Source organism: Dermacentor variabilis, chromosome 6 (genome assembly GCF_050947875.1).
Source record: "Dermacentor variabilis isolate Ectoservices chromosome 6, ASM5094787v1, whole genome shotgun sequence".
NCBI lineage: Eukaryota > Metazoa > Arthropoda > Arachnida > Ixodida > Ixodidae > Dermacentor > Dermacentor variabilis.
In genome coordinates, this window is record NC_134573.1 from 161,354,496 (window position 1) to 161,372,646 (window position 18,151).

The 18,151-nt window shown below is 41.8% G+C and overlaps 3 protein-coding genes across 3 annotated transcripts in view; 2 read left to right on the forward strand and 1 right to left on the reverse strand.

Annotated features, from left to right (window-relative positions):
• The first annotated feature begins 8 nt into the window (after positions 1-8).
• On the forward strand, positions 9-9,102 carry LOC142585607 (centrosomal protein of 83 kDa-like). Its single transcript, XM_075696496.1, has 9 exons — positions 9-292; positions 368-518; positions 613-834; positions 926-1,424; positions 1,516-2,000; positions 2,832-3,005; positions 4,152-4,252; positions 5,405-5,546; positions 8,725-9,102. The coding sequence occupies exons 1-9, from the start codon at positions 177-179 to the stop codon at positions 8,947-8,949; spliced, it is 2,115 nt and encodes a 704-aa protein (XP_075552611.1). The 5' UTR covers positions 9-176; the 3' UTR covers positions 8,950-9,102.
• On the reverse strand, positions 8,969-11,177 carry Dpck (Dephospho-CoA kinase). The gene has a single exon (XM_075696501.1). The coding sequence runs from the start codon at positions 10,167-10,169 to the stop codon at positions 9,474-9,476; it is 696 nt and encodes a 231-aa protein (XP_075552616.1). The 5' UTR covers positions 10,170-11,177; the 3' UTR covers positions 8,969-9,473.
• A 106-nt stretch (positions 11,178-11,283) lies between these two features.
• LOC142585610 (haloacid dehalogenase-like hydrolase domain-containing 5) overlaps positions 11,284-18,151 on the forward strand; it is a 28,087-nt gene continuing 21,219 nt past the window's right edge. The window contains exons 1-5 of the mRNA XM_075696500.1: positions 11,284-11,441; positions 12,625-12,872; positions 14,551-14,663; positions 15,540-15,630; positions 18,084-18,120. Coding sequence (XP_075552615.1) covers positions 12,672-12,872; positions 14,551-14,663; positions 15,540-15,630; positions 18,084-18,120 — 442 coding nt within the window. The 5' untranslated portion in view covers positions 11,284-11,441; positions 12,625-12,671. The remainder of the gene's footprint in view (positions 11,442-12,624; positions 12,873-14,550; positions 14,664-15,539; positions 15,631-18,083; positions 18,121-18,151) is intronic.

Genomic DNA, 18,151 nt, shown 5'->3' on the forward strand with positions numbered 1-18,151 from the left:
GGCGCGATGCGGCAATTCAAGCACTCCGTAGATGGCGCTACCTCTGTAGCGGTTGTTATGAACTTTGTTGTGGATACACACCGATGTATATGTTTGAAATGTGCGTTCAGGAGATGAATATCGCAATGTAAGCTATTTTAAGACTGCATTGTTCAGCACTTAACACAAGCAAGAGAATGACGCTAAGACCTTCATCAAACGAGATCGACGAAGTCTTGAACTACGACGAAAAACACCACGGAAGTGATTCGCACAAGAATTCGTTTGAAAAACTGAAAGCTGCCCATGTGAGGTATGTACTGAGCACGATCTACTGGCTGACAGCAATAATTTTCTAAATACACAAACATGACATTTGTTTCTTCAGTCTTCAAGAGGATTATGTGAGGCTCCAAAAGGACTTGAAGAATACTTTACAGTCTCTCCACGACGTCCGATCTAATCACGCCAACATACTTCATAAAGCCGACAGGATTATTTCAGAGAAAGACTCCACAATCAGAGAGCTTCGTGTAAAGGTGAGACGTCCGGACCGTCACGAAATTCGGGCGACAGTGGGGAGTCGTCGGTGACAGTGTGCATACATTCTTGCATTATTATTTTTTTTTTCAGTTAAGTTCCATATGTGAGGACGATCTTCGGAAGGAAATAGAAGAGGAATTGCGTAATAATTTTGCAGTCTATACAAAGCAACTTCAAATAAACCATGAAAAATGCAAAGTATCTCTGCATGAAGCCAATGTTCAGCTCACAAACATGAGAGCTATGTTACAAAGTGCGGAAAGAAGCCACCAGAGAGGTGTACAAGAGCTGGAACTGAAGCACAGGGCTGAGGTACTGCTTAAGAGCCTTTACATTTAGACTTCTCTTAATAGTAAGTTTAACCAATTACACCCAACCATTCTCTCTGTTTTTCATTCTATAGGTCAATCGACTCCAAGTGGAGATCCAGCATTTAAAAGCCGAGCAAAATCCATCAGACCAAGAAGATGTTCTAATGCAACTCCTCAACACGCAGAAAGATAATGCAGATTTGCAAGGCAGATTAAAATCTGTTTCTCTTGAATTAAAGGAACTGCGAAATGAAAAACACGGTCTTACTTTGGAGCATCGAGCAGCACTGCAGAAACATGCCGAAGAACTTGCACTTGCTGAGGAGTCCAACAAAATCATAGAAACAAAGCTGAAAGGTGCCCTTTCACAAAGAGAGGCACTGGAGGAGACACTGGGCAGGTATAGACAAGACATAAACCAACTTTCGCAGCAGCTTGTATCTGCTGAAGAAGAGAAGCTCAGCCTGAGAAACAAAATCTCCCTGCTTGAACACAGGCACAAGGCTGAAATTTTACAGCTGAAAACAGATGCTGTGCATCAAAAGGCTGACCTTGAAGCCAAATATGAGAAAGCTCTTTTGGATCTTGCAAGTGAGTTCTGCATTGTCTATGTATTGCTTCAGCCTGCAACCATTCAGTAAAGGTTCATGCAACAAAAACAAGGCGGTTTCTTATTTTCCAGGTGCCAAAGCAGATGCCGAACTAGCCATTAAAGGCACCACTGACCAGAAACAGCTGCTGGCTGAGAAAGAGAAAGAACTGGAAAAGAAGCATCGTGCTGCAAGGGCCAAGGACTGGGATCGCACGAGAAGACTTGAATCTGAAAAGATCCTCCTGGAAGCAAAGCTCAAAGAACTCGTCACTGCCAAAGCAGCCGTGGTTGAAAGGCTTGCTGAAAGTGAAAAGCAGATCAAGCGTCTAAAACAAACACAAGACAGCCAAAGACAGGAATTTGAGGAAGAGTTGCTTGCACTGAGAGCCAAGCTGAAGGCAATGTCTGCTGCAAGAGATGATACAAACAAGGTTGCTGCCGAAAATCAAGTTCTGCAGCAGCGTCTGGCTCTGGCTGAGGAAGAACTTGGGAAAAGACATGCTGCGCTCAAAGACTCCCAGGAACAGAAGGAACTGTTCTCAAGAAAAATTGAGTGTCTGCAACAAGAACTGCAGGTAGCTAAGTGTTATTTTGTTCAAGATACACTTGAAAGCCACTTTGCAGAAAAATAAGTGGTCAGAGTATCTACAGTCATATGAATATAAAGAAAAATGAAGGCATAACTGAAGTCATCAAAGAAAAGCTCCACTTTTTTTACAGTGGTAGAATCTATGTACAGTCATCTACACTACTTTCTAGAGCACTGAATCGGTGCAAAAAAATCTGTGCATTGCTAGCCAGTTCAAGAGAGAATTCTTGCAAAGAGTGCGTGAGATCCGCATGGTGTTCAGCCTGATACCTTGAATCAAGCATTACTTGTTCTTTGCTCTGCAGCGCAGTGTTCCAGCGCTTTAAACAGAAGTGTGGATGTATTTACACACGCTCTTGTACCTTAATACAACTTGTCACGCATTTTATCTCACCAGGCAACTAGAAACAAATCAGTCGTCACCTGTTATTCAAACATAAATCTTGCACACCTTTCGTTTGTGCCATTTTAGTGCAGTGAGGTCATCAAGTCTTCATATGTAGAATTGCATCATTGCTGCTACATATTGTCATCTGATGTAACCTTCTAATTTAAGTCTATATTTTATATGCTTTTTAATTAACCTTAGGATAATTATTATTGTTTCACTAACTTCCATAACCACAGGTACATAACAGGGCTGTAAGTTTTGGGTGTGTTGAACAGTGCCATTCTCACATTCTTTAGTTGCTCTAAAGGTCACAGAAAATGTAGCGTATTGCAGAAAAGAACATACAAAGAGCATATGTACGTGCAATTTTCCAACTACCAAGCTGACATAGCAACATTACTAAATGTTATGCATGCATAATTCCAGGCGGCTCATGTCAATACGATAAAACTCTCGGAACAAAGCGACAAGACTGGTATGCAGATGAAGTTAGCTTGGGAGCAAGAGAAGTACGACTTTGTCAAGCGAATAGAGGAACTTGAAGGTGAGCTGCGGCAAGCCCACAAAGAGTTCAACTGGAAATTGAGGGCTTTGAAGCAAGTGAGTGGCCTTCTCCTCTCTCGCATTTGTGTAAAAAACTGCTGAACAGTATCAAATAAGCACTAGGTCCTGTACAATTGGTCATCACATAAAACATCTGAAAATTTGTTCGCTGTACAATGTTCAGCTGTATAGCCCCATCTTTCTTTCTCGACATATTAATTCCCAGCTACAGAAAGATGTCTGCTTTTCACCGATCAGTCCAATGGACCATCATAGATCTTTAACCTAAAATGTTACGTCGTTCTGCAAATATTGGATGTCCTTTATGTGTAGTGCAAGCTGTTCTTTCCAAATAACCATGAGCACATTTATAAAACGCATTTTGATTTTTCATCTCATTTTCGGTAGATTGTTCAAGCTTTCTATTTTGTTATGAATGAACCAGAATCCAGAATTTCAGCAGAGTTATTACAAGCCGAGTGCTAGTTAGTTATGTTAGTTATGAACTAGCTAAACCATTCTGTAAACCATACTTCAAAGAACTAAATGTTCAACACATGCTCATCCTTCTGTATTTCAACTCCACCAGGAATGAAACTAGCATCCCAGATTTTTATCCTTGGGTCTCATCCAAAGATATGCAGAAACAGGAGCACAAATACATTTGTTTTGCTAGAGCAATAACGAGAGTTATACAATTTATCAGATAAAAAAATAGATTCGTGAAATATGTCTCTTGCATTCCTTATGAAAGAGAGTGAGATAACTGTTATTACATTCTTTCTTATGCTTACATTGTGAAAAAACTGAAGTATAAGAGGTCATGTGCACAAAGTTCTAGGAATGCTTGGTTTGGCCTACATTTTGTTTCTGATGCTTTTTACATTGTTGGCTTTGTTTTTACATGCTCATACATTCAAATTGCTTCAGATTAACTGCTACAGTTAAAACAGAGGATGTGCTTTTGTTCATTACAAATAAACCATTATACTTAGAAGTAATAGAAATACATAAATAATTCTTATATGAAGAGAAGCTCATTGTGCAAGTTATGTTCTAAGAGCATCAAATCTAAGCACATCTGACGCAGCTGCAAAATTTACGGCACAATGTGTGCAACTAAATGCATTTGATCTTTCTGCATATCCCAAACATTTTTTGGCGTATTGCTTTCATTTCCATATCTTTTCTACCATCATGCAGAGAAACAAGGAGTACCGAAAGGCTATGCATTCATATCGATCAAAGATAAAAAGCCTGAAGTCAGCAAACCATGACATGCATTCTGAAGCTATTCACCTAAAGTAAGTGAAGTACTCGTCATTACAGATTCTTTTGCAGCACATGTCTCCAACGGAATGTTCAGGCAGCAAAAGAGCTGCTGCTAACGGAGTAATTTGCTGGATTCACATCACAAACGTGACCACGGGCATATCAGTAACATGACATACGACGTTCATTGGATCACTCTGCAGCCAGCATTCACACGACAGCGGAGAAATGCAGACAGTAAAGCATATGAACTAACTTTACTCTACTCTATATTGCGTAAGCAATAGCAGAGACGCATTCACTCACAGCTACCAAGCTAAAAGCATGGGTTAAACATTTGTTGTGTGCATTTTAATTAAACGAGTGATGCAGAGTGGATTAAAGATGGTTACTGGCAGGTGTCTAGGTATTTCTTGCCAAAAATCGCAACGGTGATTTGGCTTTCAATCATATTTTAAATTCACGGGGACCGAGCGAGCGAGGCAGAAACAAATGATGTATGATCCCGTGATACATGACCTCCAAGTTCAAATCGCGATTTCCTCCATCGTGTGAATACAGCTTTTGGCGACCACCCTGTTTGTCGGGCTGAGTGTCAGCAACAGAACACCCTCCTTGTTACCTACCCTCACACCACGCAGAGGAGAAACACTATGCTGCCAGTTCTCCCATTGCTACTTTGTTTAGAATATGCCACTAAAGATACTACCCTCATGTGTTGTGGTGACTAATGCATAGAGTAATGCTTTCTTTAGGTCCACTTACACAGGCTTTGCCAATCAGCGTGTACTGAAAGTGCAATACAGCCACACAAGAATACGCCCATTTTTGAACATGGCAGTACATAATGTCTACGTTTCTGCATTAAAGACGAGCTGCAACAAAATTTCACTTTGGCTAAATTGGTTATAAAGGAGTAGTATATAGATTGAAACATTTTTGTCAAAGCTGCATGTTTAGTAATTGTCCAGTTAAATTATTCACACTCTTTAAGTGGCACTTGAGTAGGCGACATGTGCACTTTTTGTTTAGTGGACCCAGACCCCAGATTATGAGATTTTCAGCATGCAGATGGAACTGCCTAATCGATTCTTTTATTTGAGAGGACGGTGGCAGCCATAGTGAAACAATGGTTGTTCATTTGAGTTGTTTCTACAGTTAAGATAAAAAAATTTGCCTTGCAGGCAAAATGTACCCTTGGACATCCAAAAGGAGCTTCAGGACGAGCTTAAGAAGTTAAGAAGGAAGCAACTTGAGTTTCGCTCACTGCTCGAACTGCCTTCTGCGCCACAAGGAACTGCTGGCTCTTTGTGTCGCCCATACGATGTAAGTGGGGAAATGAGGCCAGCATGTTTGTAGATAATGAAATTTCACACAATGGGAATGGTACAGTGCTAGGCAAAATGCAATAAAAGAATGGTAAAGGAACCAAGAGTCTGTTAAGTGACGCTATGATGTCTTTTCGATTTCTTTATATGGTAACATGCTTAACCATTCCAACGTGCACAACCTGTTTAGGAACATAAAAGATAGGACAGACCTAATTGGCATTAATTTTTCAAAGCGGCACACAGGTTGATAAAAATTTTGCAGTGGAAAGATATGGATAGAAATTGTGCATGAACTCAATAAGCGGGTATTGTGCGCAGAGTTAGAACTCAGATATAGTGACAGCTGGTAAGAACACTTCCTTTAGATTTCATATCATTTCATCAGTGGCATCACGAGGTTCCCTTGAATAAAGAACTGAGAGATAGAAAAAAAATGTTACCTGTCCTGGGTGCATTTGAAGCTCAGCCCTATGAAGTGCAAGTTTTCTATAGGAAACATAATCTCTTGATTTCTTTTAACTTAATGTTGTTGAGACAGAGGAACCCACCTGTTAATTGTAATCTCGCCAACTCCACGCAGTGCAGGGAAAGCTATAGGTCATGCCAGCTAACTGGAAAAGAGAACTACACGACAGGCTCCTCTGATCACCCTCCACATGGTGCCAACTGAATAGAAGTTTCACAAAAGGAGTAGTAGTGGACAGTGGGCAAGCCTTCCTTTCTTCTCTGGAACACGCAGCCAACTCTTGTTACTGATTGGCTGACACGAGCCCTAACCTTCCCTGCACTGTACATAGTTTCATTCAGACTGTCAGATCTAGTACAGTTAAATTAGCCTTGCTGAATTGAAAATTTTTCATGTTGGCATGATACAATGTATCACTATGATCGTGGTTGGAGTTAAGGCACAGCAAAAGCTTTAGAAGCTTGTCAAGTTTAGCTTTTGGCTCTCTTAAAATCTTTAATCATAAAACATCAACTGGGCCCAAGCAAACGCCTTCAAGGTCCACAATGTCACGGCAAGCTGAGGCAGTAATTTCAGGGCAGCCATTGTCACCCATGTTTCATTTTTGCATCTCATTTCGTTTCGAAACAGTTTGCCACCTGTTTTCGTTTTCTGTCAGATATGCCCCCCTGCTGGGTGGCTCTGCTTAATATAACTAATATAACTTGCTTTTCCCCTCAGAGTTGCTTGAAATCTTTCGGCTTTGCACATTCTGCCTTAATATTTACAATAATATTACAGTTCCTGCTGATGGCTGGGAGCACCGTTCTTCAAGCTTAGGAGAGGTACTATTCTGGACTATGGCTATGGTTCATTGTTGCAATGTTATAACAATTAGGAAAGCCCTCGCGTGGTTGGTCAGAATCACACTTTTGCTGATGAAGCCATTCGGTCAGAATCATGGCAAGTGGATCTTTATCAGATTGTGTCCTAAAATAGCATCCCAATTCACCTGGACTATCTTGGCTATATTAATGGACATCACAATAGCGTGTAACCGTACTTATTAGAAAAACCTTTTGTTATAGTAAAATGCTCTTTGGGAGGTATCACAATCACAATGCATGGGAATGGAGTAATTGTCTTTATCAGCATGTACTGAAGAAATTCGGATGAGTCTTCTTACATTTAAACAAAAAAGTTAAAATCTCCCGATTGTTAGAAACATATTTTTATTTTGGCAGTTAATACTTTTGGAAAAACTACTGAAAAAGACAAATTCCAGAAAATCAAAGCATTGAGATTATAACTTAGAAATAAATAAGTAATGCAGCAATTCTGTAAACTACATCTATAAATACATCAAAAGCAGAAAAAGAATTGATGTGATGTATGCTACTCTGAATTGCACGAATTCGTGAATTCTTTGAAACTCGCATAATAATTTTATTGTAAGCTGTAAACAATTGTCCTATTTGTCCACATTAGACAACCGAACAGATTCAGATTACAGAATTATGGTGTCCGTTTTTGATGCCAAGTGACGAAATTGAAAGGTTTATGCCTAATTACATGTTAGCCAACTTTCAAACATTTCTTTTTATTTAATTTTTGATGCTCGAAATCGAAATGGTGTTTCCTGCAGTTAAATTAGTGTAACATCTCCCTTAAAATGCAACAAATCTCACTGAAATCATTTCACCGGTTGTCTATGAGAGCGTTTCTGAATTTAAGAGTTTTCAACACTAGCTTTCATACTCAGCAACACTTTGGCATGCATCCTAGTCAACTAAATGTAACAAATTCAAACGAGACATAGCTGCACACACAGATGAAAACGTGAAGTGATAAACGGTAGTTAAACAAGGGGCATCTCTGAACCCCTTTTACAAAGGTTTGAAATGTAGAAAAGCATAGAGAGTATTGTTCCGGAGCTCCTTTAATGAATGTGAAATGACCACTCTGAAAAGGCATTGGTCCTGGGTTTCGTTCACAAACCAGGATGAATTTACAAGGCTTCTGTTTCAGTGAGTCCTCTGAGACTTTGCCAACTGTGGTCACATGGAGAAAATAAAAATCACATGTATGATGGTGGTATCAAAAACCTCTGTCTCCTAGCACAACAGGCTAATGCTCCAACAAGTAGGCCGCACGCATACTTCTCTCGTGCCAATGCCAAGTAGCTCTTCAAGGTAATTGCCGCATGCGCCATGTCTTGTACCATGTGCAAGCAATAATAAGCATTACACTTTTCATTAGACACACATGCTCTCGTGCAAGAGCTTTGTGGCGTCTGGAGGTTTAGATGGCTGTGGTTGGTGTTGGCATCGTGTTGCATTTTTTTGCCCTGTTGGTCAATGGTTGTGGGATGCATTCTTTGCCGAAGTCCATCACGCATTTCTTATTCAGATGTGCCATTTCATCTTGCCAGTTTACTGAAGGTTCACTAAGGCTGGTCCTTGCAGTTCGTAGGATCTGTGTGGTTTTCAACTGCAAAGATTTCATTCTCTGAAAGCTGCATGGCTTGCCTTTGCAGCTTCATCATGTAGACGACAGTCTTCTCTTTCATGAAATGTACAGCTTTGTGAAGCAGCCTCCAATTTTTACTTATAACGTACCTTTTTCTCTTTAGGGCTGCACATATTGTGTAGAGTGTTTACATTAAATTTCAATATGTAATAAGACAATGGAGTTGCATAATTAATTTCATAAATGTTCTTTTTTTCAGCAAAGCTTGTGGAACATGTCAGAATTGAAAGAAAAGTTGGACCGGTTAGATCTGCAGCAATGCCAACAGATGGACCAGATGATCACATTGGTGAAGAAGCTTTGTGCTGTTACACAGCAAAATTCAGCCAGCAGTATTGATATTTCGTCATTATCAAGACACAGTTGTAGTTCCAAATCAAGCAGTACATCAAAAGAACGCCATCATTCATCAAAATACGAGTGAAATGATACAGGGCACAGCCTTGGCATCACAGTTAATCTGTTTATCACTTTGTCTTGCAATTCATACATGAACATAAAAATAATGATTCTTCTATAAAACCCTGTGTATATGCACCTTGCACCAGTATCAAAATATATTATTATTTAAAACCACCGTTATATTAGCATGACATGGGCATAGGATCGCGTCTATGCATAGGTGATGCTTTCAGCATTTTGTTAATGTTTACAGCTTGCAATGCCAGCCATTAACAGGTACAGTTCTCTTCAAAAGTTCGCAAGCCATCTTTTATCTGGCCATGCAATGTGGCTGGCATTTGATGCCCAGCATTGCAATGCCTTGAAAAGAGAATTGTAATTTTGCCCTCGGTTTCCACAGCTTTGGAGGAGTGTCACGGCACCAGGTAATGCGGCCTAACAGCTACTCCAGTCAAATACAGAGGGATATTGGAGCTCCCGAAAAGCACGTTGCGGTGCACTCGATGGAGGGCCTACGTACATACGTGACCTTCTTTTTGGTCCAAGTTAGAACGCACTAGAGACGCGAGCTATCAACCACGTGACACTTAGCAACAGCCCCAGCAGCGCCACCAGCACGGTGCCGCGCAACTTCCAGTGGGCCCACGAGCTCTTGAGCTGGCGAACGATGTCTTCGACCTGAGCGCGCACGCTGTCCGGGTCCCCGGTGTTGTCGATGACGAAATCGGCTAGACCGCACTTCTGCTCCAAGGGCAGTTGAGACTCGATGCGCTTCCTCGCCTCTTCTTCGGTGAAGCCGTTTCTCAGCATTAGCCGCTCGATCTGCTGCGCGGGCGTGCACTTCACGACGATCACCTTGTGCACGAAGCGCAACATCGTCTTCGTCTCGTACAGCAGCGGCACGTCGACCACGACGAACTGGCGGCCCCTGAGGAACAGCTTGAGGCTTTGGAAGGCCATTTCCTTGTGTATCTCTGGATGCGTGATCCTGTTTAGCTTGCGCCTCTTCTCGTGGTCGCCGAACACGATCCGGCCGAGTGCGGGGCGGTTGAGCTGGCCATCGCTTAGCAGCACCTCCGAGCCGAACTCCCGGCGAATCTGGTCCCAGGCGGGCCTTCCCGGCTCGACGACATCGCGGGCGATCTTGTCAGCGTCTATCACATCGATTCCGAGCGAAAGCAAGATGCTGGCGACCGTGCTCTTACCGGACGCGATGCCGCCGGTCAGTCCGATTAGAAACATCGCTTTCGGCGAGCACCTACGGGAGCAGAACCGAGGAACGAATCCGCACCGTTAGCGGTCCGACGACGCAATAAAACCTCGGCTAGAATAGCATCCAGATCCCGTAAGCTTGCCTCAACGGAGGAAATAGGTTGCAGGAAAAAGCGTGAAATGTAGTGTGGCGAAACGAGAACGGGAAAACCGTGAGTACACATAATAGAATGGTCGAGAAGGGGCAGAGTAGAAAGCACCGGCTACTTGGATTGGATTGGCGTGCAAGTAGATTACAACTCGTTCGGCTCAGTTTCGTTTCTCGCTGATATCACTGGATATCATGCCGATATATTGTCAACTGTATCGTGACTGTATCATGTAGATCACGTTGAGGGTTGACCAAGTTAGCTCTCTTGTGGCAATCACAGACGGAACTTGGCAGTCGAAAAAGACAGGGGTTCCTGCGGTAGGAATTCTGTCCGATATGCAGCAGACTGCAAGAACGAACCAGCATGCAAAGAGTGCAAAAATGCGAGGGCTGTATTCTTCTACAACGGCGTGTTATGCCCGTTTCTCACTTCCATCACTTTCTTGAAAGAGAGACAAAAGCAGTTTTGCAAGAGCACAGGCCGTTCTCCAACTTCCGAATGCTCTAATTTTAGCCTTTGGAAGAACGGATTGCGCGCTTGTTTACTGCGTGCACTTGTTTGCGCCCTGTTCATAAAAACACGCACTGGTAGAAACGTATTTTGCAAATAATGGGCAAAAGCTGTCAGAGCGGTAAAAGGGCAAGTAACAAATAGCAATGTAAACTGGTACATTGCGAAAAAAAAAAGGAAACGAGTTACACTCATCTACAAATGAAAGCCCCGGAGAATATCGTACGACGACGCGCACAAAAGCGGGCGGAATCTCAACGAGCTCCGACCACTTTATCGTACTGCATCATCTCGTGCCTCGCGGAGCAGACACGGCGGCCTCGGCAGATTGTGCTGTAACCCGCATACGACAGCGTCGACCACCCCTGCGACAGCGGACGTCATCCCGAAAAATCCACACAAAAGCATGAAACACGTGCCGCTTGTCAGTTGCTCAAAACGTGACGTCAATAAAATCTGAGCATCTGATTGGCTGCTGACGCACACACCTCTCCTTTGCTCGGAGCGAAAACTCCTCAGTCGCCATGGCAGGTACAGCAAGCCGATTTGTATAACCTAGTAACAGCACTGCGGAGCCTACGACCGCGAGTCTGATGCTTCGTCAAGGACAAGAAGTGGCCCTGGAATCTCACAGGACAAGGCAAGATGCTGCTGCTATTGTTTAGTTTCCCGTTCTAGAGAACTGCGGCTTTGGGGGCAAAGCGGGTAAAAGGGCTTTTCCCGTTGTCCCTCTCCTCTCCGGCTCCGTCGGTCGGGTCGCTTTGCGAATTAATGTATGACTGCCGCAGTATTGAGCGTCGCCGGAACCTGTAGTGATATCGAAGCCCTCCTATCAAACTTCCATTGTGTTTCCCTGTGGAGGGAGAGCTTGTCACGGGATACTCGGCTGATTCTTGGGTCCTCATCCATAGCAGCAGCGCGCCTTTCTCTGCCGATAGAATCAGCTGATATGCCGCGCCTGGACTCTCATTTGCTGCTTCAACGCTTTGCTATGCTTGGGCAACGCTGAATCGTCCCGTCGACACGAACCACTAGGCCGCGTCGCATTCCCCGTGTTTGCTTGATGCGCGTGTGTAGACGTAAAGCTGGTAACGACATTAAATTGGCCGAAGCATCTCCAACCTTGAGCTCGGGCGTCCACGGGCGGCATCGGGCGACGGAGGATTGCGTAACCGGGAGACAGCTGTTTAGTCTACCATCCCGCTGTTTTTTCTGTAACTAAATATGATTTGGCAATATTTTGTGGCGTGTCGATTTCGCGACACATTCCTTTGCCTGCTCGCTGCGGCGAAACAGTAGCACAGGCTGCGTAACACAGTTCGATCGCCATCATTTTCTTGCCGGCAACCGCTTTGCTTGCAAGGTCGTCCGAGGTGCTCTTTAGAGTGGCGCGTTGATATATCGCTGCTGGCGTTCGTGCAAATGCCGTGTGGACACTTCATTTCTTTTTCTTGTATATTACAATTGCAACGTTCCACCGCTATCAGCAGCGCATGAGAATGCACTTGCACGTTTAGATAGCTAATTATTCTTCGTCGAAATTTTGACAGCACAAAAAGATCTGAGACCATTGGCCTTTATGCAACCTGGTTCTATTTTTTTTTTTTTTTGCGTCATATGATATTTTGAAATAATCGATGCATGCATAACAGATGCCTGTCCTTCCGTGTTGGTGGTATTTCTAATAAATTTTAGCTTGTACATGCGAGATGTATTTTATTCAATGTGGATGTTTATGTAATGTCTTAACTGGCCACTGTATCAATATGCTTTGTAGGAAAGCCCTTCTTAATGTTAATTTTCTTTTTATATATATATTGCAGCCTATGAAACCTTATGCATTTGTGCTACCAACAAGTAGACTGGCATTATGGCTCACTTTGGTCTGCTTCTCGACATTGACGGGGTCATTGTTCGAGGCCGGAAAGTGATCTCGCATGCTGTCAAGGCATTCCAGAAACTGGTGGACTCAAAAGGCAGATTCCGAGTACCAACAATATTTGTTACAAACGCTGGCAACTCTCGGCGACAAGACAAAGCTGATCAACTTTCAAGATGGCTAGGAGTCCACGTAAGCAAAGCACCTAAATTTATTACCCAATTGCATGTGGTGTTCTAATGCTCTGTATGTACATACCTGTGTTAGCAACTGCAAGCACAGCGAATACAGAATTGCCAGTGTGTGAACACTTATTTAACATGTTAACTCAATTTTTAGAATACTCTTGTACAAGTGTGCACTGTGTGGTCAGTTCATCTAAGAACTCTTCACTTTGTTGTGTCATAAAAATTCACTTTCTAAGCCAGCTTTGCTAGCTTTAGTCGGATCTTTCTGGATCAATCAATAGCTTTTATTTAACTTTTATCCTGAAAAGAGGGGACAGAACTAAAAGCTGAGGTACAGCTTGATGAGGGTCCTGCCTCCTTTTATAGTCTGCAGCAGAGCATTGCAGAACATTTTCAAAACAAAGGCAGAACTTAAAGCAATACCCGAAACGAAATACACTCTTCAACACACACACAGACATATATATATATATATATATATATATATATATATATATATATATATATATATATATATATATATATATATATATGAACGAGAAGAGAGGGGTTGACCGAGTTAACCGAGTTGCCCGGTTTTTATTAGTCATATCATAAGAAGCCAACGAACTAGCACCAAGGACAACATAGGGGAAATTACTTGTGCCCAATAAATGAAGTAAAGAAACGATAATGGATATGAAAGTGGATGAAAAAACAAATTGCCGCAGGTGGGGAACGATCCCACAACCTTTGCATTTTGCGTGCGATGCTCTACCAATTGAGCTAGCGCGGCGCCGTTTCCCCATCCACTTTATTCGGTATTTATGGGTTGCTACTAGAGCTAACCTTGGGAGTGTTAGCCAGCACCACTACTCACAAACCTTGGCGGCGGATGTGGAACATCCTTTCTGCCGCCAAGGTCACGCGAAATGCGAAGGTTGTGGGATCGTTGCCCACCTGTGGCAAGTTTCACCCACTTTCATGTCCATTAATTTATCATTTCATTATTTCATTTATTGAGCACGAGTAATTTCCCCTATGTTATCCTTGGTGTCAGTGTTTGTTGGCTTCTTATGCTGTATTGCTGCCTGCAATACAGCATGCTGTGTAGAAAATTATATACAGCTTTAGTCCTGTTCTTGTCTCTACTGACAAAATAATCCCATTGCATAAAGGATCGATCTCTGCCTTCGTGACTTCAACAAACTTTAGAACAATTGCAAGCACTCGAAGACTTTAAGTCAGTGCTTTTTGGGGAGCCAATGCTGTGTCACATGTGCTTGCATAAGTTTATCAACTCCTCATTGCTAATGTTGCGATAACAACAGGAAATCCTTAGGACAGTGACTGCTTCAGTTTAGACTTCCGTTGTTCTCCCAAGGGCTTTTCTTTCTTCTTGAGAAATATTGTCTTACGAAGCAACAATAATTGTATTATTGTGCTCTCATTAGGTCATCATGTGTACAGTTTCTTTGAGCACCTCCTTTTTATAAAAGAGGCGAGAATATTAAAAGGGGACAACTTCTGTGCCTTCTGAATAGTCATCCTTAAAGAATAGGCTGAATTGGTTGGGACTTTCCCTCATGAACTTGGTTGGAGAGGTTTTTGCACCTATTATGTTTCACCCTGCCTGACAGATTTATTTCAAGGATGTTTAGGTTTATGTAAGCATATTGGATGACAATAACTATTTCTTGCAGATCACGGAAGAGCAGGTGGTCATGTCTCACAGTCCACTGCGCATGTTTCAGCAGTTTCATGACAAGCACTGCTTGATCTCGGGACAGGGTCCCATCGTGGACATTGCACATGGGTAAGTTTTCTTGCATTTCTGGACTCTTTCTGCTTCCCTGTGTGGAAGCACATGGGAGAAAAAAAAAGAATTTTAGGCACAACATGAGTAATGGACCAGTCAGACTGTTTTCTCATCTGCTAATGTAAGAGATCTCATTCTTTATTTTCTGTCTTTTATAACTTTGCCCCATTCTACTCTTTCGTGTAAAAGCAGTCATTGGTCATTGCCATGCTTTTTAATAAGACATGTGCACGAGGGTTGTTATAGCTGTCTCTGATAGTAACAGTGCCATAGAGAGTTATATTCAGAGATCTGGCTATAAGCCTTTGTTCCTTCTACAGTAAAACTTCTGTATAACAAACACAGATATGCCAAATTATTTGATATAGCAAACTTAAGGAATGGTTATTGCCACTATCTGCATAAAACGAATATTTGTTCACAATGAATATCAGGTATAATGAAGGTGATTTCTTGTCGAGTACAACTTTCTCATATGTATGCCTGTATATCTTTCTCAACGACTGGCATAGCCTTTAGCTGTGTAGCTAGCAACACGACACAGCTGCAACAAAAGCGCATTTTCTGTTATACATCCATGAATTCCTCCTTTGTGTGCGTAGGTGTTGCTTCAAGTTATGGAAATGCAGCTCTTGCTATGAGTGTAACCATAACTAGTAACAAGTGCAGTAAAGAAGTGTGTTCTAGCTATATTATTTCAATTTCATATAGATGCGCAGGCCACTCTTCCTCACCCCACCTCCCACTGTGCATGCATGTACGCATGCACACACGCACACACACACACACACACACGCAAAAGCTCCTTTTTTTTTTTAATTGTCTTAATGGGGCCAATCTTCTTGACTGCTGTCCTGTGTGCCTTGATTCCAGGCTAGGCTTTACAAGAGTCTCTACGGTCGATCACTTGCGATCTCATTTTCCACTCTTGGATGCTGTAGACCATAAACGAAGACAAACTGAGGTAAATAGGAAACTTTCTCGTTATGCTGTACCTTTAGCAGAGACTTCTATAAGGTTGCAGGAGGAGATGTGTATAATTTCGTGCTTGTGCAGGTTTTAGCAGATGACTTTGTATAGCTAACACTATTGTCCAACAAAATTCATTGGATCTTTTTTTCTTAGAGTCAGCACAAATATGCAGTAATTGATTAAGCTTAAAGCAGAACTCCATTCTAGTGACCAGTAGGTACTGAGCTAACTGTATCTTATATGACTGGATATGTTTAGCTCAGTCCCTAGTGGCTCACTTGTCAATTTGGAGTCTGATTTTATACTAAAACCATTGACACATTAATACCAGATGTCTGGCCTTTATTGCCGATGTCTGTAGTACCTGTAATAAATTTGAGCTGGGATATGACACATGTGTGTTGTCCAGTGTGGGGTGTTTATGTAACACCATAGCTAGCCACTGTTTTGATATGATTTGTAGGAAAGCCTTTTGGGATTAGAATGTTTTTGTTACAGCCTAGGAAAACTTATGCGTTATTGCTGCTAACAAGTAGACTGGAGGTTTATTATAGACAGGAGCATGCCAGAAGTATTAACTCCAGCAAATGTACCAGATATTTTGCCCTACTATGGAGGGCTAATGTTGGATTTGGAAGAAAAACAGGTCAGTGTAGTTTCGCGTTATTCCAGCTCAAATGGACTGACTGGTGTGGGCTAGATTTCATGGTTAGTGCCGACAGATTAGAGGCTAGGGACAAGTGTAAACCAGCAACATAGTCTATAGATGGCAGGTAAATCAAATATTTACCAGAAACATAAATATGGCATCATGCACTGTGGTGCCAAGTACAGAACATTTTGATATGTATATACAGGGTGTTTCAGCAAACACTTCCTAAAATCTTTAAAAATTCGTGTGGTAGATGGCACAATTCTAGTCCACAAGCTAGCCTACTCGAAGAGGTGGGCATTACTTGCACAAAAAATTAAATGCAGAATTCACTAATTAAAAATTATGTAATTATGTTTTTAACTAATGACCTTATGGCACATATTGTAATCTACAAATTCTAGTGTGTAGACTGCAAGGCATATCCACTTGAAAATAATTGTGTGGAGGACACCGTATGCGACATACGTGCCTTCAAACTTGCAGTAAAGATGCACTATCGTTCCAGTTACTTTCTTAAATAAGCATCGTTTTATGAATTGAAGCGCAAAAGTAACTGGAATGCCAATGCATTTCTCCGCAAAGTTCTGAAATTAATATCTCGAAACTGGTGCCATCCTGTGAATTCATTACTACAAGTGACCCGCCTTGCGAACTCCCCAGCTAGACTTTTTAAATTGCAATACAAGCCATAGGGTAATTGGTTAAAATCGTAATTAGATGACTTTCCTTAATTAGTCAATTATGCATTTGAATTTTTTTCACAAGTAATGTCTGCCTCTCCAAGTAGACCAGCTCATGAACTAGAATTTTGCTATCTGCCACAGGCAATTTAAAAAATGTTTTGAAAGTGTTTGCTGAAACACCTGTTATGGAACTTGGTTCAAAGTTTGTTCTTCAGGCAAATAATAATTTCTTCACCAAGGCTGTTGATGTTTACTCTGACATTTTAAGAACATTTAGCTATCTACTGCATTGATTTTTTTAAATATATTTTTCACACAACAAAGCGCAAAGCTTCAATCACAACTGGCACTTACATTGGTCATGAGCTTACATTGTCTTACAGTGAACAGCATATATAGATTTCATATACCAAGCGTAATGACAGTACTGTAACCAACAAACATGTTAACCACAAAATAATTGTGGGTGGCGCAGTAAAGGCCTTTGAACCTAAGTTGTGCAGACAGTGCAAATCTTTCATGCTCTGTTTGGGAATTCTTGTCATGCTTGCCAATAAGTTAGCATCGCCTCTTCTACTAGTTTTGCAGTATACCTTTCCTACTTCTGTGTTTTTGTGTTTTTTGTGACAGCTTGTTCAATCACTGCTTAAGAGTCTCTTATAGCAAAAAAAAAAATGCTCATTGCAGCTAGTATCTGAAACATACTCTTAATAAAGACATATACATAAGGGCCTTTTTTCTCCCCAAGTCTCAAAAATATTTCAGTGGGAGATCGCTGAAACATAAGCCGGCTATAAGAAGGGCATGTTAAGCCTTGCTGTTTCAGTCATGCTAGAAACGTTTGGAAGGGGCCTTTTCTCGTGTACTGTTTATGTCCTGTAATTCACGACATGTCTATTTCCACCAGCCTTCTATAGAAAGGCAGCACACACCCCAGTACAGTCAATTTTAATGCTCCACCCCCTTCCCTGTCTTGATATATAAACTTAAAGAAATCATTTGTTATTTTTATTTTACTACGTCTAATTGGCTGTGTTAAATTAGACAGTTTTTCACAGCTGGTGATGATGCACTGAATGGAATGCACTTCTTTCTCATTGCTTGCAGCCTTCACCCTATGAAAGATACTTTCCAAGGGTTGAAGGTAAGCTCAGCACTCGACCTTCTGGCCTACG